Below are 24165 nucleotides of genomic sequence, written 5' to 3'. Positions count from 1 at the left end.
ACTGGCGTCTAATTACAGAACGATTCCGAGCCGTAGTTCTGTTTTTTACCACGAGATGTCGCTAATTCGTGACGTCGAGAAGCTGGACAAGCATAATTCTTGGTGTAAATACACCACAGTCAGAATGAATTTATTACGAACAAAATTTGCTACTGTTCGTTTGTTGAACGTCAAATTTGTCTTTTGTCTAATGTTCAATGTTTATATTATAAGATGATTATTGTTCATTATTTTTATCAAAACATTTAAAATTATACGGTATATTATATAAGTTATTCTACAGAATATGTAGACTTTTGTTCTTAAATTCTTTTAATCTCAAGATTTTCCTGCTGAATTTTCAATCTCTTACTCGAATTTTTTTTTTTTTTTTTTGTATTATTTAATAAAATTATTCATTGCTTTTTAGAAATAATTTAAACGTTTTATATTAGAAATTTGCAATATTTTACAATTAACATTTAACTTCGAAATGTTCCACAAAACCAAACTCAATTTTCTCCATAGGCATTCTTATTTGGTTTTCACGAGATTTTAAAAAACCTAACCCTAGCGAATACCAAGAGTTAAGTGTATCTTGTATAATTTGAGTAGTCTTTTGAATTGGTAGTTTAAATCCATCAACAAATTATCATAAGCAGTAAAATATTAATGAACTTTTTGTAGCCTGATTTAACACATCAGCAATGATTTATTTGAACATAAGCTAGAAAAAAAAAATGCTATTCGTAAGAAAGATGTTTTCTCTATAAAAAGGATTTATTGAAAATTATACATTTGCACCATTTTTATATACATGTGAAAACCGAAAGGCCCTGGGTCCAGTTTAATAATTTTTATTAATAATGTTAAAATATTGCCACAAAATATTCATTCGTTTTGTGAGAAAAATGACGTTTTTAGAGTGGGAAAAATAGATGACAGATGTTATTTCCTTTCACCGAAGTTAGTACATCCTCTGTTTTTCCCTTATCGGCGAAAACTCTCGCTTTGATGGGAAATGCTTACCCCTCACATATCCCCCCTTTCCATCCGTTCTCACGGAGGAATCTTTGCATAATGATTGATCGCCGATCGTGACATATAGAGGAAATTTGTCCGAATTCGGGGAGTTCTTCGACCGATCCGAAAGCGTCCAAACTCCACACATTTTCCTCCTGATGACCAACGCCCTTAACGAGTCACTTAGAATAAGTCCCGAGTCTGCACTTAGAAATTTTACTTTGATTTTGTGCACATATCGATCTCCCATGTTAAGAAGTAAATGAACTTTATCTACAAGGTGTCCCTTACCTACAGAGAAGAAGACGAACGACAACTAGAACAGGTTGTATGTTTTTAACGATTTTGTGAGCTCTCTCTCTCGATTGCGAATCGGGTAGAAGATAAGTATAGCTATCTCTCGATTCGTATGCTATTTGTGGTAATTCTATCTCTCGTTCATTAAGATTTTTGTATGAGTTTATTTTCTTATTTATTAAATTTATTGTTTCGTTTTAATTAAAATGTCTCTTAACTGTGTGACCGAATCAGATCTCATACTCGTGTTTGTCCGCGCATCGATAAATTGACAAACTGGTGTCGGGACCCTGACAAGGATCTGAACCTCACAGATTCAGATCTATTAGCGATTATCGCCCTTTTATAAAACTTTTAAGATCGGATCCCTCGATCCGAAACTAAGGAGACAGATTTCGGATAATCTGTGCCGAGTAAGTGATACAAACAATCCCAAACGGAGTTGTACCTCCGGCTACTCTCACATACACAATCTGTTATTGAATGTCTTCTTTTTGTAGGTACATTTCTGAATCGATCCCATGTGCCAGAGCCGCACGAGTAGAATTTATAAATTCTATGAATATTTAGACAGTACGACACAGTTAACTTTAGTTGGTTCTCAACTTATCTGTGGCTTTCCATTCGTAGAAATCTGTCAAATACAGTGCATAATATTTTTAATTACTACTGAATGAGCTGTTAATATTCATGAAAACAATTATTTTAAGATATATTAATTAAATACAGCATTTTTAAAATTTCAGAAGAGAATTTACTTACCCTTCATAGTTTTGAATTTCAGTTTCTCAATTTCACAGGCAAATCCGTGTACAGGTACAGTACGTTTTCCAAATGCTCACGTAATCGAAGGAAAGTAGAAAATCCTTCAGAACATGAAGTCTCACAACAGAATATAGACTTTTCCTCCACCAGCATTTGCTTATGTTCTAAACCTACACGCTTGTTAGTAAGATTTCCTTTTGAAAAGAAACGCTTATCGCAATAACAACGAGTATTTTCTAATATATCCAACGCAATATTTTCCATAACGATTTCTTAGCAACGTAGCGGGAATACTTCACAACCAATTATCGATGATAAAGTGTGGTTTTAAAGCTAAAATATCGACAAAAAATTCCAAGCACACCGTACAGTACGACGTATATGAACATCACGACACTAGCGGCATCTCGTGGTAAAAACCAGAACTACGGCTACGGAATCGTTCTGTAATTAGACGCCAGTCTCTGATTCCATCCATTCGCCACCTGTAGGGAGCTATTTGACTAAGTGGATTGTTTTAAGATTTAAAAAGTAAAGAATATTTTATGTTATTTTTATGTACTGTATGTTTCTTTACAAAGCTATATTTAATTATAATTTTCTTTAAAAGAATATTCATAACAATTGAAGAATATTTTGTACTGTACATCCACCTCACATTTTACCAAGTTTCTATTATTATTTTATTTTTAATTGTAACCCTTATATCGTTGCTAGCGATTCAGAATGTAATTGTGATATGAAAAATATATTTAGAAGTCTACGGTTTTTACTGGCTTATCGAACAAACGAATATGAATGGATCCTAGACCATCATGCGCAATTCACTGATTGCCATTGGAAGTCGGTTTCTTACAGAAACACAGCTTCCCTATCAGCAAGTGTCACGGCATGCCACTAGTCCACAACATGCGTCAAATTCGCCAACCACTAGACGAATTACTCCAGAAAGACCGAAAGTGGCAGTGGTCGAACCAGAGGCCGTATTCTGGTTACTGTCTCTGGTCTCTCTCGTCTCTCGCAAACTGGTCGCTGATTGGCTAATCATTTGGATTAGCCAATCAGCGACTGGCTTGCGAGAGACAAGAGACCAGAGACAATGACCAGAATATGGCCCCAGAGCCGGCCCTATCATAGGGCGAACGGAGCAGCCGCTCCAGGTGCTAAGACCTAGGGAGCGCCTCAGTGGTAAAGAAAATTAAGGGCAACCAAGGGAGGCGCCATAATAGGATTTTGCTCCATCCTAAAACTTATCTCGGGCCGGCACTGGGTCGAACAAATGTCATCGGGCCTTCCAGCGCATCAAGGACATTCTCAAGTCGGATTTATTTCTCACACACTATGATCTGACGCTCGATATCATTGTCGCAGCTGACGCGTCAAGTCTAGGGCTTGGTGCCGTCATCCAACACCGCCTGCCCGACGGATGTTTTTTTTTCAACTCTTTCCGCCCTGTGAGCACTAACAGGGCCTCTTTTTGCAAGCTCATTATGGGTTAGGCCAGGCCCACAATGGGGCTGCCGGGTGGTGAGGAACGGGGCCCAACATGTCCGAACGGACCACCCCCCGAATGATTCCTGGGGACTTTTCGACCCGTTCGGATTCGAACCCGGGTCCCCCAGAGCGGTAGGCTGCCGCCTTGGCCGCTCGGCCATCCGGCCGCCTGCCCGACGGATCAATCAAGGCTATCGCTCACACGTCTCGCGCGCTCACTCCAGCCGAGAAGAACTATTAAGCTCATAACCCGAGATATCTCGGGCAAGTTACATAGCGTTACATAAAACGTTGTCCTTTTTTTGAAAAGTTTTTTGGTTTTTGAATTTTTGGAATGTTTTTTAAGACCCCAAATTTTTTCAAAATTTTTTGCCCGCGTGAAAAAATTTTATCGCGATTTTGATTAGCCTTCGATAAGGCTCGATTAAGGCTTAATTGTTTTTTAATGGGCGTTTTTTTATCAAATTTAATTAATCGTTCTAAAGTTGTAGTGCACGGATTTGACATCGGTAAAGTTATTTAAAGCTGCTTTCTGATGTCAAAAACGACCTCCAATAGTTTTTAAATTTTTTTAATTAATAGATTTTATTTTATATAAATTTAATTAATTAGGGGGGTCGGAAATCGCAATAAAATTTTTAATTTTTTAAAAATATTTAAAAATATAGACCTAGTTAGTAGTCACCCTACTTAAACCCTTGTCCTCCCGAGACGTCTATGAGAATGTCCCGGGAAATCCGACTCCAGCTGTTCTCAAGGTCATCCAGCTGTGTAAACAATGACTCATCGGTGTTAAATTTCGCAGAAAGGCGAGACAAAGGAACTTAAACTTCGAAGCTTTTCCTTCAGAATAAACGCATTTCTTTCGTTTTTTTCAGTTTTAAGTATTTTTTACGTTTAATTAAATTAATATAAAAAATGTCAATGTCCTTAAGGGGTTAATTAATAATTAAGGGATGAAGAATCGTCACTCGATAAAGTAACACCGCAGCCTCCGCGCCGATTCGCCCGCATTCGAATCCCAACTGGACGGCTTCGAGTCAACCCTTCTGGAAAGAACTATTATGCGGCATAAACCGCCAATTCGGCCAGTTGTTTTCTTTCTTAAAAGGAGAGATGTTGGGTCAGGTGTTTTCCAGGTGTGAAAACCTAACGACCGGGGTCCAATTTGAAACCGATCAAGTTACACCTACGTGTGGGCGCGCGATTCGGGGATGTCTTTTGTTCGGGTCAGTCAGACGAGCAGGACGTGACCGGTGTCCAGTCCGACCGTTATAACAATTTCTTTGTTATATATTAAACGGCGATCTACGATTAGCGATCTTTACACCCTAAGAATTTAACACATTTGTTACCGAATTAAACATTTAAATTTTACATTTATATTGGAAAATATTTTGAATAATTTATATTCAAGAAATTTAAGTGATATAGATGTTTTATTAAAACTTTTAAAAATAAAAATTTTAATATATTTTTATATAATTATAAAAAGCTTAATCAAATATATTAAATTTATAAAATTCGAACTTATTACATTGAATTTTTTAGGGGGCGCTGCGACTATTACGGTTTGCGGTTTGTTTGTGATGAACGCGGGTGAAATTCAAAATTTTGAACGTAAGTCGATAAAAAAAAAGAATAAATATAATCATTCTCTTTTAATATGAACAAGATTATTAATTATTATGGAATAATTCTTCTAGTTTTTCTTTTATAATTAATTAAGTGCTAATCAACATTTTCATATTATAACGAATTTCTTTTTTTAGATAAATTCTCAAAATTATATTTTAAAAATCCTATTAAGAAATGACATTTTTAAATTAAATTTTAAAAAATTGGATTATTGATAATGATTATTTGTTTTCTATGTTTCCAGTTAACAGTTTTAAACATATTTTAGAATTCAGCTTACATTAACAGCTACAATTACAGCTTACATATGGCTTTATTACATCTCATACTTTACTACCTCTTTCAAATGATCGAATACAAACTCAGTACAGTATGTTGACTTTTCCCCATTTGGAGTGGTGTATTGAAACTTTAATACTTGCATAAACATGTATAATACACTCCTGTATCACCATTTTAGTTGTACCTTGCACCAGTCTTTCAGTTTTTGTATCCAATTAATTATTACCATGCTAAATTCACTTGTACATTAACATAATGAACTGCACTGATCACGTATGGTTTGTTGGTTGGTTATGAACTGGTATGGCTTGAGCTACTAAGCTGTGCAGCCTCTTTCTAGTAGTAGTCATAGGTTGGACGGTTGAACTACTAACTAGTAGTAGTGAATTATGTGTGTTCATGCAAGTAATAAAGTTTTAATACACCACTCTAAATGGGGAAGTCAACATACTGTACTGAGTTGTATTTGATCATTTTGAAGAGGTAGTGGGGCTCAGTAAAGTATGAGATGTAATAAAGCCATAAAGATCTTTGACAGCAAAATCTGTGAAACGACACCTCTTTTAGATATTCCACCTTGTTGCATAATATGTCATCAAGATGTTCATGGTGTATTTGTAAAGCTGTCGACAGCTAAGTGTACAGTTTTAAGCATTTTGATTTTTAATAGTTTATCATTTTAATGTTTTGTAAGTGTGAGTTTTTGCCTTATATTAAATGTTTACCTAACTGAAGAGAGCCATTAACACCAGGGCTGAAATGCATTTTAGGGATAATAGTATCGTGTGTGATAACCCTTTCATTGTAATAATAATCTATGCATGTGTAATGAAATATATTTGCATTAAATGTCTTTAAAAAAGGGATTAAATGCTTATTGTTAATTTATTTAACAAGTTATAAAATGAAAACAACATATGAGTCGATACATCTTTAACAAAATAATTTCACTCTATATGGATGATTATAAATATTCATATATTGATTATAATTTGCATAAAGTTACTTTATCCGTAATGGTTTCACAAATTTAATTAATATATGAATATTAAATAAATAAAAAATGCAAGTAAAAAGGGGAAGCAGAATACTTACAGTGACCATACGTCCTTTATTTAAGAGGACAGTCCTTTATTTCACTGCTCTGTCCTCTAACTTTATTTATTTTATAAAATAGGCATTTTGTCCTTTATTTTGTAAATTCAATGCAAAGTTTAAAAACTTTTTTAATAATATATTGAACAAGTTAGTTTCGTGTTCACCATCACAATCAGTGTTGTCATTGTGTCCATACGTTGCTACATAGAGTGTGGTAGCGCAGTGTGTCACCAGCCCTTTGACAGTACCAAGGGGCAGACACTCTTATGGGGATTTTTGTGATAGTTTTTTTAACTCTCTGTTTGGTGGATGATACACTTGGAGCGTTGGTGAGCATTCGTCGACAATCTTCGGGGGGCTTGAGCATGTGACATATTTACTGTTAATGTACTAAATAATTGGGACATGTGTTTTATTGAAATAGAGGTGTTTGAATGGGTCACATTACTCAAAATCCCTTTGTGGGTGAAGATAGAGGAAAGCTATATTTTTATTTCGAATCATTGGTCTGTAAATATACTGGACAGTGAATTATTTGATGAAGTTTCATGTGTAAAAAAATGTCACAAACAAAAAGGCGACAGAATAACAAGCCCTGCCATCAAAAGTGAGTTGAGATTTTTGAACATTTTACAGCAAAAGAAATTGCTTTCAAAAACATTTGTAAAATCGTAGAATTTTCTTTGTTTCCCTGGATCTAATGCCCCGTCAAACAAATATTTTCATTGGTGAATAATATGTGGATGAATGAAAAAACCCACTTAAAAGTAAGCACATTATTTCCGTCAAATACAACTTTCAAATGAACTGTATGGAATTTCATGACTTTTTAAAGTGTGAACCAGTGCTATTAAAAAAAATTAATTCTACTGAAAAGTATTGAAATTAATGTTATTTGAATTTTTGCAATGTGTATGTATGTGTAATAAATGTTATAAACTTATGAATTTTATAAGATATTTTCTTCGATATGTCCTTTATTTTCCCCCAAAAAATATGGTCACCGTTAGGGTTTGGGTCCCGGGACGTCTCGTGTCTCGAAGTCCTGGGACTTTTTATAAATTTAACTGTCTCGGGTCCCGGGACATTCGGGTCAAGACTCGAGACACGCTTATCGAAATTATATTGTAATAATTTTATTTTCAAAAGGTTAGCCCATCGACGCTTCCTTTGTTCTCCCTCCTGTTTACAAATAAACAACACAGATGGGGGTAATTTAAAGGCCGTGTGACTTTTAACCTTACTCTGTTAAATGTTTGTTAAAATATTTGCACACTGGCCACCACAGTTCACAGTCGCAAAATACGGATATTTTACTTCGAATTTGAATAAAACTGCACTTATTGCTTTTGCGGAAGATCTGTATTACAGACTTTTTGAAAATATCCCTCGTATTCAAACTCCAGATTTGGAAATAATAGACGCCGAACCCATTGCCAGTAGCTCTACAGTACACAACGAACCCGATGAGTCGTTTCAAAGTCAAGTGGTACAGGCAATGAAAAAAATCGAAGAAAATTTACCCGAAATTTCTGCAAAAAAATGAAGAGCAGCATTAAAAAATGAGTTTCAGTTATTTGAAGCAACCAGAAAACGTACTGACAGTTTGGAACTACTTTATAAAGCTTTAAACACAATAAAGCCGACACCTGTTGAAAACGAGAGTGTGTTCTCCTTGTCCGGAGGCATTATTACAAAAATCAGAAACAGATTGTCAGACAAAGCTGTAAATACTCTGATGTTTTTAAATGTCTGATTGCTAGTTCATTATATTATTTAGACTAGGCGATGATTATTATGATTACTAAGTTGATTTTACTGCCAAAAACTGAATCTATGATTATAAGAATTAAACATACGAACTGTTTAGACTTTAATTAACGTTATAAATGTTAGAATTTGATTTTATGTTCAATAAATGTTGCTTTTTTATTGATACATCTCGCCAAAAATGAACTCGATTTTAATTTTTTTATGAGAAGTCTCGAAGTCCCGGGACGTCCCGGGATTTTGATCGTGGATTGTCTCGTGTCCCGGGACTTTGAGAATGTCGAGACTTCCCAAACCCTAGTCACCGTAGTCCTTGAATGGAGAGAAGTGCCAAGGTCACCCAATACACATCATGTAGTGGGCCATCCCGTACTCATTGAATAGTCATAATTAATGAATGTATTTAAGCCTTTTAAATTAGTAATATTTTTATAAACTTTTATCTTCAAAAGCAAACAGTTAACAAATAATTGGTCTTTTTATATTTGGTTTAAATTTTCCAATTATAAAAGCATGTTTAATATTGACATCTGTAACCTTTAATTTATTGTTAAAAAGTTTTTGAACCTTAATTGAACAATTGTTCGATTTATTGTTGTCCTGTATGCATGAGATTACAATATTATTCCTTCCTTCTTTATCTTTTAATTTTATTAATTTTTCATGCAGATTATTATAAATTAAATTAATTTTTGTGTTTGATTTGTCATCTTTAAAATGAACTTTTTCTCAATCAGTTTAGAGGACAGATAGCTTAGATTCAACATCTACCAAAGCAGTATCTATATTCTCAATCTATGCTTGCATTCTATCTAAGGCTCACCAGTGGCCAAGCGGTCTTCATAGCCTGAATACTGGGAGTTCGGTCATCTTGCTCGGATACTGGTAGTTTGGTCGCCTTGCTCGGATGGGCTGGCCATGTGGAGTTTTCTGGGTTTTCTCCATGTCTGAAATGCCTAAATAGGGGCCAGTTTCCCTTAAAAAGACTTCCCGGAAGGCATTCTCCCTTAGGCAGATCACCCAAATGTTGTGTTGCCATAACTTGACAAACAAACAAACATTCTATCTGAACGACCCAAAAGTGTTTGTAATTTACTGTTTGAAGAGGCTTGTAATTTCAACAAAAGTCTAATTCGTTGAATTTTAATTTCCTTTTCGGCACTTATATAAGACAAGATCGATTGTTCCATTGACTCACCTGAGACATTTTTTTTGCTTCCGATTCATTTTCTTACATTTCATAATGATATGTCTTGAGATATTGGTGATGAGATCTAGAGGTTTACTTTAACATTATATATACTGTAATTAATCTTTTTTTTTTTCAGATTTCCATTAGTTAAATGTAATTATGATTTCTTTTGTATAATTATGAAGTAACTTATATATTTTCACTGGTGCAAATTCTCTAGACTTGTAGATCAATCCATTGAAAATGCAAAACATAACTTCTGCAGAGTTGTAATTGTGTAATTCTTTGTAACATTAAATATAATTGTACAAAAGCACAATTATCTGTAACAAATTGGTTGATTGGTGAAGGTACCTTACCATTTCAGAGACCCAGGATTGAATTTAACTGAGCAGTACCTGAAAATTTTTTTGGGTGATCTGTCCCAGGTATATCAGGACTCTCACCATCTGGTCACATCATTGTGGGCCTGACTGAATCTAACTTGATGTGGAGTAAAAGCATTCATAGTACTCAGAGAGCAAAAATGAGTCAAAAATGGAAAAAAAACAAAAACCAGTACTATTCTAAATTGTAATGAGCAACTATTTATTGTGACATCGTCACAATGCTGAACTGAAATTTTTAATCGTATTTTTTTAATTTATTTAATTTAAAATATATGCTATCCACCTCAAATTAGTAGTGTAGTGTCTTGTCCCTGTATATCATACTTTTCCTTTAACAATAGTCATGCTGGTCATCTAGTAACTGCTTTCAGGGGAAAAGTTTTGAATTGAAATAATGTGACTTCTGGTTTGCATTGGAAATTCATATACAGGTAGCCCTCAGTTTACGCTGCAGTTCTGTTCTTATAAAAGCTGGCACAAATCGAATAAAATGAACCCATATTTACCCTGAGGTATAGGGTTAGGTTCTACATAAGTGAAAAATACACAAATAATTTTGTTTATTGATACAATATAATACAAAATACAAATAAATTTAATTTTTAAAATGTATTTTATCATAAAATAAAGTGAAATGTTTTTATTAAAAAATTTTAGTTTTGGATCTCTTACATTTTCCAGAAAAAGTATCCATCTTTAATTGTTTACATTTTTGTTTTCTTTCATTGAGAATTTCGGAACATGGTCAAATGGATGCAATGATGCTCCTTTTAACATTTGCACTTTGCTCCCAATCATTGTCTAACTCACAAAGTTCATCCTTCAAACTTTCCATAGTTGAAAGGATACGTTAACACAACATAGAGCTACAGACGAGCGGAGACACTGATTGGTCGACCACCGGTTGTCGTAGTGCATGTATAAGGTCAATTTGAGCAGAAAAATTCAAGGTGGCTAAGGAGAGGTAGATATCGTCTGGCCAATAAAAAAGTATTGCCTGGCCAACGAGAAGTAGATTTGTCTCACTAACGATAGTTTGTGATCGCCGGAAGTGCTACCGCGTCGTGTTTTCCTGAACAAACTGATACAGGATACATTCATTGGCGCTATGGATTCGGATGCCATTTATTGGACTATTTAGTTTAATTAATAACTTGACTCGTGGGTACCTAAACGTTTAGTATTTTAATATTAATTTAATGCAAGTGTATACATACTCACTAATATTAAACAGAAAAAATAAATATATTCAATAAAAATCTTTGTTTTAACGAATGTACGATGTCGCAGCTCTGTAAATACGTCAACACTGAAATGAAAATCAGTCTAGCATAGGGAAAATCGGGGAATTACACCGCAAAACGGCAAATTGCGCAGCTGTGTTATTGTGAATTGGCGTAAATTGAGCCGGCATAAACCGAGGGCTACCTGTACAGTTAATTGGAGCCTCCTGCTCCTAAGGTTTCCATATCTGATCTTGTCTTTCATCTATCTAACTCCATTTTCAAGGTTAAGAAAAGACAGATGGACAACAGTGGGAATTTATAGGTTTACAATTTATCCAAATTGCAGCCCAATTATTATAGTCAGTATGCCTATAAGAATAAGTATATCTTTTTACATTAGTTAACAACAACTAATGTTAAAAGATATACTTATTTTTTTCATTCAGACTTTGAAGCACTTAATTTATATTAAAGTTTTAGAAAATTTGCATTTAATTTTAATATAATTAAACATTGTGGAATTTTTATTAAATAGAGATTAAAACTTCAAAACATTCATCTATATAATTAAAATAATGATAGTATTTTGAAATGATAATAATTAATTACTATCATTTCAAATATAGTAATTAATTACTAAATGAATAGTAATTTATAATTTAAATTACTGTATATAATTATAATTTAAATTATAAATGATAGTAATTAATTACTATCATTTCAAAATGTAATTTATCATGAACTTAATCAATTTTATTTAAAAATTAATTATATGAGGGGTGTTCAAAAGGTATCGGACCTTTATTTTTCCCGCGTAAACCAATGATGCACGAGAGGTCTCTTTCGGTGGAGTTGTGGACGGGATAGTCATGCACAGTCTTGAATTTTTCCTGCCTGCAGGAAGCGTCAGTCGCTGGCAGTCGGCCTATGAGTGAGGACGTGTAGTGAGCGTTTGTCGGATTCCACTAAGTTGAAAAATGACTGAACAATGTGAGCAGCGATATTGCATCAAATTTTGCCAAAAGCTTGGCGATACCCAAGCGGAAACTATTTGCAAGATTCGGCAGGCTTTCAGGGACGATCCTCGACGCCAAAAAAAGCGTGGCAGGTCCCAGCAATGTCAAGGTCATGTTGACAGTTTTTTTCAACTCCCGTCGGGTGGGGTATTGTGAGTACACACCACAAGGCCAAACCATCACAAAGGAGTACTACCAGGAGGTCCTTCATTCTCTTTGTGATGCTGTGCGACGCAAATGAACGGATCTGTGGTCAACCAAAACCTGGAAGCTCCATCATGATAACACACTCGCCCATTCTGCGCATCTTATTCTGACTTTCGTCGCCAAACACAACATTCCTGTGGTTCGTCACGCTCCATACTCTCCCGAGATGGCTGTGTGTGACTTTTGGCTATTTCCCAAGCTGAAAATGCCGCTAAAAGGAACCTGAATTTAGTCAAGAGAAGACATCATGCGGAATGCGACGGACCGGCTGATGGCCATTCCAAAAGATGCATTCCAGCAGTGTTTCCAGCAATGGCAGGAGTGCTGGGAGAAGTGTATACATTAACAAGGAGACTACTTTGAAGGGGGTTAGGGTTTTGTACCTCAAAACGAATAAATGTATTTTTGCCGACCAAAGGTCCAATACTTTTTGAACACCCCTCGTATATAATGTATTTATTTTATGAATGCTGTATTTAATATTTAATTTTTTTTTAATTTTAAGTAGCAAACTTTTTCTAAATTAAAATATAAATAAGAAAACATGAATACAAGTTTGAGAAGAAAGGTCAAGAAGAGGCCTGTTGTAGTTCACAGACCAAAGAAAGTTGTGAATACTCATGAGAAGAGTCTTCATCGATCAATGCTTTCACATTCTTACAATGGTAAGACTTATTACAACATTAATAAAATATTATAGATTAATAAAATTTATAAAAATCATTGATTTATTTTTGTAACAAAACCATTCACAGATTTTGCAATAAAAATTTAATGAAAAAATGAAAAGTTCTGAAAAATTTTAATATTTTATAATTAGGCATCTATTCATGTTTAGTAAAGTTTTTTTACATGAGATTGATATATGTAAATTTGTGTTTTGGAGGAAGGTGAATATACATTCCTAGTCCCACTGAATCTGAGTTATGAGTCAGAAAACCAGGCTTTTATAGCTTCTGACATTCTGTATGTAAAGAACATAAAGACACTCACTATGGCAAACATTCTAGTTTGCATGTGTATTTCTCAAATATTGTACTTAATACAATATAATAAAATTTTGTTCTGTATATTCAGAAATTAGAAAATTAGATTCTAAATTGTTATTCATATAACAAAAACAGAAATAACACATTTTAAAACATTTCATGCTTTTCTGTTAATTGTAAATACAGTAGAGCATTGTTTATCCGAATCAGTTGGGGACTGGGGTTGTTCGGATAACCGATTATGTACGAAAAAATATATTAACCTGTCCTGTGTTGAAATTTTTCTTCGTTGCATGTCGCTTTGTGTTGAATTTTCATCAATGTTAAGCCTAACGTAAACTTTTAAAATAATAATCGTGGCTATTGTATCATTAAAAATTATTTCTTTATTTTTTACAAACAAAATAAATATATTGAAAAATATAAAAACAAAAAAAAATTATACTTTAGAAGTTAATCTAGTATCAAAAACGTTCGATTCAGCATGACACACAGTCCTCAGAAAAACACCAAAAGGCCAGTGCTGCCAGCTAAAACACACACATCAACAAAAAAAAATGTTGGAGTAGCCCAAGATATAACCAGAGATTGCAGTGCCACAGCACTAGTTAAAATTTAAATTTGCTGACTGGAATTCTTTCGGATAAACGACGCTCTACTGTAGTTGTAAAAGTGTTTAGGCAATTATCTGATTACTTGGGACAGAAATAAATTTATGCAGAATGTTTTGTACATGGTACCTGCTGAAATACAGCACTTGTGAAACTATCATAGATAGATTTCTTACTCTCTCATAAAAAATATTATGCAAATATTGTCATATATATATGGTAAAAATGTTTCTTGTTGATTGTCAATTATAATTGCGGTTTCAAATTTTAAAAAAATTAATAGTTCTAGTAAACATAAGACATTTAAAATAAAAAATTTGTGAACTAGCTGCCTGCATGTTATCTAGGATTGGTATATTCACAACTAATTCAATGACAAATAAAATAGTTGAATTATAGACATTTAACCTTTCAACAGTGGACTAGTCGGGTATGGCTCTACCCACAGTAGTGGAGAAAAAAAAATGGAAAATTTTTAGTATTTTTCCACGCGTTTTTTTCTAATTACTGTTTTGGAAAAAGATTTTGTAAACAGTTATGTCTAGTAAAGAAAAGTATTTTTTTTATTGTTACATAATTCATTTTTTATGTGAATTTTTTGTCGCGGTGGTTTTAGGCTAGTTTTTGGCGATACCCCCAAAATAATTTGACGACTGTAGTCCGTCCCTCACCACTGCCACACGATCGCCCTTGACAACTATAGTCGTCAAGGGCAATCGTGTGGCAGAGGGCGTTTATCCGAAATGAATGAAATAAAGAAATTGAAGACTGGGCAAAAACAAAGACAATATGAACAATGAACATGGAATATGAATAAAGTAGCTGATACATTTGAAACAACATTAATTTGAAGTGATATTTTGTGTTATGTTGAATTACAACAGAAAAAAAAAAGACAAAGTTATCCTTTTCAGCCAACAGCTATTCCAAAAATAAACATAATGGATGAATAGAATTTCATCACATGATTCAATATGGCAATGGTAATGTTTTTTATGGAAAATAATAACATTTATGCATAATATATTTAAGTATTTTTTATGAGATAGTAATATGTCAAATATATTGTAATAAAAAATAAACCTACTTTCCAATATTTTTATTGAAAAGAAATATAATAATAAAAAATTATAATTACAATAATATGAATTTGCTGAAATATAAATTTTTATAATTGGTTAAAACTATAAGAAATAAATGATATATTACAAATTTATTAATATGAGTATTAGTTATTTTTGATAGTTAATTTTAAGTTAAGATATTGATAAATGCTAAGTTAGTTACAATGGAACCTGGTTAACTTGAACAAGGATAACTTGTGGTTGCGTTTACTTAGGTTCACTCAGTCATTTTTTCCCTGATCATACATGTTAACTCAAATTTTGTTGATTTGTTTAACTTGAATGGGGTTTTTGATACAGTATTTTTAAAAACTCTCCGGAATTTTTATTTAAGTAAAATAATGTTCATCTATCAAATAAACTAATCAGAAACTTTCTATAAAGTGCATAAAACATGTATGACTAGAAATAAACATTGTGTCATGTGATGGTGGGCAGAGTGGCTTTTAGACTGCATGTGTCACCTAGATACTTAACTGCCATTCAAACCTTTTTTTTGAAAAGTTTTATTCGATATTGATGATGAATTTCTTTGACTAGCTGACACAATAAATAAATGGACTTTTGATAAATTAATTTAAAAAAAAATAATTATAGTTCGATTTTGTGTAAAAATTGTAACCTTTGCAACAAAATTTAAAAAATATAATAGTTTTAAAGAGTAGTATGTTTGTGAGAAAAAGTAAAACACAGATCAATTCTAGATGCAAAATATCACAATTTTAAAAAATCCTTATTAAACACTTAGGAATGAATGGATCAACCATTTGGGAAAGCATTTCTCAGTAGCTTTTTTAACCTTTCAGTTAAGTGTTTTCCAGTTTCTGGATTAATGCTGAAAGATTTACATTAACACAATGATTCTATATAATAAAACCCACAGAAATATTGTATGAGTAGTTTATTATGCATCGCCAATAAACTAAAGCTCAAAATCTTGATTTTTAGCCAAACCTAAGCATAACTTGAAACTTTTTAACTGGAAGTTAAATTTTTTTCCCTGACCAGAGTTTACCAGGTTCCACTGTACTATATAAGTTAAAAATACAAATCTTATTACTGAATAATATGGAAATCTAAATATATAAAATTACTTGTTCTGAGTGACTGATTGATTTATCATCACCCAGAGCAAACTGCTGAACCTAAAGAGGTGAAACTTGGAACACAGTTAGGGTATGTCATGAAAGTGCACACTAAGAAGGGATTTTTGGAAATTTCCCTGTGGGGGAGAAAGAGAGGATTAAGGCTTAACCTGAATAACGGCTAAATGTATTTTAGAAACCATCTTTTGTTTTTAAGTACATTTAGTCTTCACTGAGTTTTGTATTTTTTGAGTACTTAGGTGTATTACATTAGATACATTTCAGACATTCTTACATTATTACATGATACATTTTTATATATTTTGATTTTTTAACCAAATGTTCGAACCTTTTTGAATTCGAAAATGATATTGTGTATTGATCCAATTATAGAATGATTGTAAACATTCCAGAAAATTGATTAGATTGAAAACGTTCGTTTGAAGCAGTAAAATGATTCTCAGCAATAAGGGATATGTGTTATATAACAATCACTATAGTTGTTGAAGATTACTGTTGATAGTAATAATTTAATTTCCAAATGTGCAATATTTACAGAATTATCCAAATCGTTTGCACAAGCAATGCCAGGCTCATTTGCTAGTATTACATAAACGTAATAAAGCTATAACAGACATGGACAACTTTTCTGTAGTAAATGGTCATACAAGAATGTTTTGATGTGTGATTGGGCCAGATTTTATGTAAATTCTACATAAAGGAAGTTTTACATTTTAGTAAAGGAAATGTGATACTTTTGATAATTAATCTTCAAATATATTTTTTGTAGCTATAAAACTTACTATACTTTAACTTATTGTAAATTAAGATGTAACATTTAAACATCTTGATAGTATGTGCATTACAGGGAAAATCAGAGAGGGTTGATGTGGCTCAAAGGTCTCAGGTTGCTTGAGCCTAATGTAGAAAAATTGTTTTTAAAGTGTATTATTTAAAGTTATTCAAATATAGTCCTCAAATACAGTCCACAAATACAAATATTTTCAGATAGACATTAATTTAAGAGAACCATTTTAAAGAGCTTTAACAAACTTTTAATGATAAACTTAAATGATTACTAATGCTAGTATATTGCATATGAATTTTCTATAGCAATATGATAACTATAAATCTTCAAAGAAATAAATTTATTTTATTAACAGTAAATAGCATTGTTCAATAAACAAACCATAAAATAATTTTGTAATTAAATTATATTTTACAATAATTTTTTAAAATTATTTTTCAGAAATCACAAATTTGTCTTCATACTAATGTACAAAAAGTTCTAATTTTTTTCATAATTATTTCAAGAAAATTTAGTAAGAAATTTTGAAATTCAGTATTTGTATTAAATTATTCTAATGGCCATTTTATATTGTTAATTTTTGTGTTTTATATATACATTGCTTTCAGTTAAAAAGCAATTACCCTGCTATATGTAGTAATCTAAAATTTTAATATGTAGAAGTAGGTTGCAGAAAATTATAAAATATGATTTTGATAAATATTATCTCAAATGGTGTTATATTTTATGCATTATACTTATATATATAATGAATAAAATATATTTGCAATATGTAAAGAATTTTTTACCATTTTTAGAGACATTTTTAGTAAGTTTAGATGAAAGAAAAACTGTAGGGTGAGCTCATAATTGCAGTTTAAAATCAATAGTTGTCCACAGTGGTGAATAACCTGCATTGCTTTCCAACTATCTTTAAAACACAGATAACTTGCAGCTCATATTACTCATAACTTGCAAATCATATGATTTGCAGGAAGTTATAGTAGTTCAGTCAGAATACTTTTTCTCTGCTAAGTAGTAAGATTTGCTAGTGAATTCATCTTTTCTGTGGTATCATTTCTGTTGGCATTACTTACTTGAAATATAGTTGTGTATGTATGTATGTGTGTGTGTGAGAAGCTGAGGGGTAAAGAGTCTAACTTGAAACCCCTGTTAATGGCAATGGATTGGCGAGATCTGCTCACATTGTCACTGGATGACTAGGAGGGCTATAAATCAAGTGGGGGGGTGCAAAGAGTAAGTCAATAGGGTGTCTTGGTGTGCCGAAATAAGTCTACATGGGATAAAGTTAACAACAAAATAACAATTTAATGGGTTAACTAAAAGCATACAATAACCAGATACACCAAAAAGCAGAAAGGCATAAGTAACACAGGTTCGATATTATGATTAAGGCTAAGACTAACTACTTAACGATCTAAGTTTGGTCCCAAGCGATAACGGGGGGTTANATTACTTACTTGAAATATAGTTGTGTATGTATGTATGTGTGTGTGTGAGAAGCTGAGGGGTAAAGAGTCTAACTTGAAACCCCTGTTAATGGCAATGGATTGGCGAGATCTGCTCACATTGTCACTGGATGACTAGGAGGGCTATAAATCAAGTGGGGGGTGCAAAGAGTAAGTCAATAGGGTGTCTTGGTGTGCCGAAATAAGTCTAAAGTTGGATAAAGTTAACAACAAAATAACAATTTAATGGGTTAACTAAAAGCATACAATAACCAGATACACCAAAAAGCGGAAAGGCATAAGTAACACAGGTTCGATATTATGATTAAGGCTAAGACTAACTACTTAACGATCTAAGTTTGGTCCCAAGCGATAACGGGGGGTTATCTATAATAAGTCCACATTGATCGAGAGAGAGAGTGTGTGTACGTAATTATACCTTAGTTGAATGTCTCTGATGAGTCAATGTCTTTGGGTTGAATTGAAGTAAAGTTGATATCTAGTGCAAGTCTTCTATATTTCCCATAGTGAGACGGAAGTTGTTTCTGAACTTCCTGCCTTCTATATGGCGGGATGAGCCGTAAGTTATAGCTTCTAATTATGTTTGCTTCTAAGTAGGCCCCCTGATTGTCAGATGTGCTCTCATTATTTATGTCTTTAGTGTGGGAATCTGATCATGTGATGGTTTGTTTGGTAGCAATGACAATTGTTTGTCAGCAATTGTTTATAGATTTCCTCTCTAGACTAAGTTAATTGTCAACTTTCTCACATTTGACAATCGAGCATTATAACATATTTTCATTATTTTCGTGGGTCAATGCAAAGGGGAAAGGTCTTGTTGATAGTCATGTATATATTTAATAATTTCCCATTCTTACTCTGTGGGAGCTGGATGGGAAAAAGGAGAAAGTTTCTAAAGCCTCTCTTTTAATTAAAAATTTATGTAAAAAACTCTCTGGATCCTCACGTTTGTGTGTGAGTGTGTGTATGTATGTATGTATATATATATATATATATACACAGTAGAGCATTGATTATCCGAATACTGATCAACTGAAACAGCGGTTAACCGAAAGCAATCCAGTTGGCAAATTCAAGTTTCCGCTAGTGCCATGGCACTGCAATATTTGGCTATGTCTTGGGCTACTCTAATATTATTTTTGTTGGTGTGCGTGTTTTAGCTGGCAGCACTGGCGCGACCATATTGTATCGTTAAAAATTATTTCTTTATTTTGTACGAACAAAATAAATATATTTAAAAATATAAAAACAAAAAAATTATATTTCAGAAGTTAATCTATTATCAAAAACGTTCCAATTCAACATGAAACACATCAAGAGGGTACTTAAGAATATGCCAGTATTTGAACAAGGTTTTTTCCCCCATCGTGAGTGGTGTGTTTTGCTTCAGCTCATCAGAGAATATAGCCCAAGCGGCTGACATCTCCAGATAAACCCCAAGAAAAAGAAGGAGTTTTGCTGTTTTGTGTGGTGTTTTTCTGAGGACTGTGTTGTTGGGATGTGTGGTGTGAATCGGAACATTTTTGATACTAGATTAACTTTATAGATTTCCTCCCTAGACTAAGTTAATTGTCAACTTTCTCACATTTGACAATTGATCATTATAACATATCAAAATATAATTTTTTAAAAATATTTTTCGATGTATTTATTCTGTTTGTGCAAAATAAAGAAATAATTTTTAACAATACAATAGCCATGATTATTATTTTTAAAAAAATTTCATTAGGCTTAACATTGACAAAAATTCAATGTGAAGTGACATGAAACAGAGAAAAATTTTCAACATAGGATAAGTTAATATATTTTTTCATATATGATTAGTTATCCGAACAACCCCAGTCCTGAATTGTTTTGGATAATTGAATTATAATTGCTCTACTGCAGTGTTTCTTAACAGGGGGACCGCGGCCCCCTGGGGGTCCATAAGAAGTTTGCCGGGGCCACCAAATTATGCAAAATTTCCTTCAGAATATAACAAAAAGAAAATTGAAATAAGGAAGATTGAATATTGAATAGTGAAATAAGAAAGATGAAGTTTTCGTATTTAGTTTTTTTTATTTATTTCTTCCTACATACAACTTTGTTATTACAGAAGAAATAAATGCAGATATGTTACTTACACCACAGTATTTACATTTTTTATTCCAAAGTAATTCTAAGAAACTATTAATGTTTGGAATTTTAAAAATAATTAGGAAAAATAGTAGGCTTAGTAGTAGGCTTTGAAAATTTAAATGTTTTTGCAAAAGATATGTGAAATCTTTACATTTACAAAATCTCTCCCCCTCGAGAGAGTCGTTTTGAGGATTTAACTTTAACTTGTGCCCTATGTTTGTGCTCTAGGATATCCACATCTAGAAAGAGGTATGGAACCCACTTCTGTAAACTCTTTCTCGGCCCCTTTGCGCTTTAGGGACTCAGAATTTTCACTCGGAATTCCGTGATGATAGTTTATTGTATGGTCTATATAGTTAACCAATAAATTGTTGTTTCTTTGTTAATTAAATTGATATCCTCTTTTACTCGTATATTGTCTGTCGCCTTTCCGACGGCACTCCTCTCTACTCCCCTCAACCCGAAAAATTTTAATCCCTTTTCCTCGGGATAAACTAAAGAAACCTTAAGCCATCTCTGACTAGTGGCAAGTCCCTACGACTTGAAAGCCGATCCAAGAGCAGACGACGTAGTCCTAACCCTTCAGTTCTCACATTATATTCTGAGACAAATTTCTAAAAGCAAGAACAGGTCTATGATTAAAAATTAAAGATGTGTGTGGATATTGTTGTCATGCATTTTTTCTTCTATACCTTATCTTTTAATAATTAAGTAATAAGGAATCTTGAAAAGTTTGAGACATCTTAAAGATGTGCCAAATGTTGTGAGGTTCCTTCTTATTTCATTATTTTGATAGTTTTTTTATTTTAATTACAAAGTTATGATGCTTTCTTTTTTTTTGTAACTTAGTTTCAAGCTACAAAATGAAAATAAATGCTCTTCTTAGTAACAACAGAGCTCTTGCACAAGCTCTTGAAAGTGCAAACATTCAATTGTCTAATCGAGCACAAGCTAATTTTGAATTACAACGACGATTAACATTACAGTCTCCAAAGGTAATATTAGTTTATTAAATATTTAATTAAAAAACGATTTTATATTATATAATATTTAACGCACATTGCCATTTTGTTAAGGAATATTTAATGTCTTTAAGTATTTTTTATTTCTACTAAATGGAATCCATATTAAATCTACATTAAATGAACAAATATATAGATTATTTTACAAGTTAATACAACATTATGAACATTTATGAACATATATGTTGCTTTTGTATGCTACTCAAAAAACTTCAGGTAGGGAAAGATTTGTGATGTCATATATTGACTACATAATGGTTTTGGTAATATTTTACAATCATACAACCTCTCCTATGTCACAAGCAACTTCTGGTTTACATATAAGAACAGAAAGAGGAACATAATGCACATGATTGAAACTATCTCTCTGGGCTTTCTTCGTGACATCTTGTGACAACATCCGAACTGTCATACAGCACATTTTTTTTAAAACAAACAAACATGCCTAAACTTACACATATATGTTTAAACTATGATTAATTTAAAAAAAAGGAAAATGAAAAAGGTAAGTGATTAAAAAAAAAAATTCAAAATATACTTACTGCATGACTCATAACTCTTTGTCATTTCATTAAAAATGCATAAGTGCCTTTCAGAGGATAGTTGTCCTCATCACTTCCTCTTTTTACCTTTTGGTGCCACAGGCTTACTTTCTGGTACCTTCCAAACTGATTGCCTTCCATAACCAGGATACACATTAACTATATGTTTAATATCTTGTGAAACCTTTTGCCTGGACTAATTTCTGATTGTTTCATCAACGTGTACATAAAAGAATACAAATATGAATCTAACAGTTCTTCAACAAAATACTTAGGAACATTTTTACAGTCCTTTAGATATGATTACAAATGTTCTATCCTTTGAGTATGAACTTTAGTTTAAGGGTCAACAAAACACTTGATGTGTTTGACTGTTTTATAGCCAATTTCATGACCCTCTAAATCATCTATACATAAATATCCTTTCCATTCATTCATGTAAACCATTGTTTCAGGATGAACAAACTTATATATAACTCAAGTTAACGCCTATATCGGACCTATTATTAACGTGAGTGACAAAACATGCACCATCCTCTCTGCACACACTTTCCACAACCCAACAGGTTTGTTTCATTTTCCTATCTTTCTCATACTTCCTTTAACAAATTACTGTCTCATCTATTTTGACAGTTTTACCTAGTCTATTATTTTCAAACTTGTCAAATTATGAAGGGCAACCATCATTACATGCCTTACAAAATTCACTCAATCCACTTCAGTTCTGCAGCTAATTCCTACAGCATTACAAGTGTTTGTCAAACTACATTTCACACAAAACATATGCCAAATAAATAAATAAAAAAAAAACTAGTTTCTTCTAACTCATATTATCATGCTTACCTCTAAAAGTACCTTTGATCGCACTTTTCAAAACTGTATATTTAGAACTACAATAAACAGTATATGTTTCAAACTGACAATAAACAGTATGTTTCAAACTGATTTGCAGCTTCAAGAACCTAATCCTTTTACATTTCTCACAAATACTATCAGGAGGCAAAAAGACCCATTTTCACAGCAAATTTAACATCAGAAGAAATCCTCTCATCCAAGTGTAATTCTTTGTATTCTGCTTGCAACATCATGACAACATCAACAGTCATGCATTAATGCCAACAAATATTCATATTTGTTATTCTTTTGAAAATATCACTAATAGAAAATTTAAACTCACACATACACAAACACCTCAGAAAAATTAAATTAAAATGCAATTGAATTATATTACTACAGTGCAGTGACAAATTCTGTAGAATCAGAACTTCAACATGCAAATTTAAAACAAGACGTACCATTTGTGAACAAGATCTCGTATATCAAGTGGAAGTATGATGAAGGAATAGGTTGTAGGATTGTAAACTTTAACTTAATTTTTTAAAGTTATATTACAGGAAAAAAATGAAAAATGTTATATTGTAGAATATTATTTATTTATTTAGTAATAAACTATTAATTTTTAAGGATTTAAAATCAACATTTTATGATAAATATGGAGTTTTATAGATTTTCTTTGCATTAGTAACACTTAAATTGAGGCCAATTTTACATACATGTTTTTCTGGGATACATCCTTCTTGGCAGATCACTCATGTGTCACATTTCTGTAACCAAATAAACCAAACTAATTCTAACAAGCAATTATTTATTTGGCTCGTTAGAATTCAACGAGCAATTATTAATTATTTATGACAAGCTGACAAGCAATTATTTATTGTGACAATGTCACAATAAATAATTGCTTGTCATCTGGGCTGCAACTTTTCATCACAATGTTCTCAATTGTTTTAGTGGTGGTTTTGCTCCTGTACATCATACTTTTCCTGTTAGCAATAAAGTCTTGTCGGTTATTTATCTAACTCTATTTGAGGGAAAATTTTTAATTGAAGTAACGTTACTTCCATTCCAAACCTGAGGTTCGTATATAGTTAATTTAATCTGGGCCTCCTGCCCTAAGCTTTCCACATCTGGTCTAGACTTTATCTCCCTAATACCTTTCTTAAGATTAAGAAGGGACAGAC

At 32.6% G+C, this 24165-nt stretch overlaps 1 protein-coding gene across 2 annotated transcripts in view; it reads left to right on the top strand.

Moving 5' to 3' along the window:
* Positions 1–5095: 5095 nt before the first annotated feature.
* The window catches only part of LOC111612593, a 31684-nt gene continuing 12614 nt past the window's right edge, over positions 5096–24165 (top strand). Inside the window, exons 1-3 of one of the 2 annotated variants that reach the window (XM_023353824.1) lie at positions 5096–5178; positions 12882–13041; positions 21430–21575. In XM_023353824.1, the coding sequence (XP_023209592.1) occupies positions 12921–13041; positions 21430–21575 (267 nt within the window). In that variant the 5' untranslated portion in view covers positions 5096–5178; positions 12882–12920. The remainder of the gene's footprint in view (positions 5179–12881; positions 13042–21429; positions 21576–24165) is intronic. The other variant, XM_023353825.1, reaches the window with a different exon arrangement.

Source organism: Centruroides sculpturatus, unplaced genomic scaffold (assembly GCF_000671375.1).
Source record: "Centruroides sculpturatus isolate CEXI.00-Female unplaced genomic scaffold, Cexi_2.0 scaffold1642, whole genome shotgun sequence".
NCBI lineage: Eukaryota > Metazoa > Arthropoda > Arachnida > Scorpiones > Buthidae > Centruroides > Centruroides sculpturatus.
The sequence above is the reverse complement of the archived record's forward strand: the minus strand, read 5'-3'. Positions and strand labels throughout refer to the sequence as shown.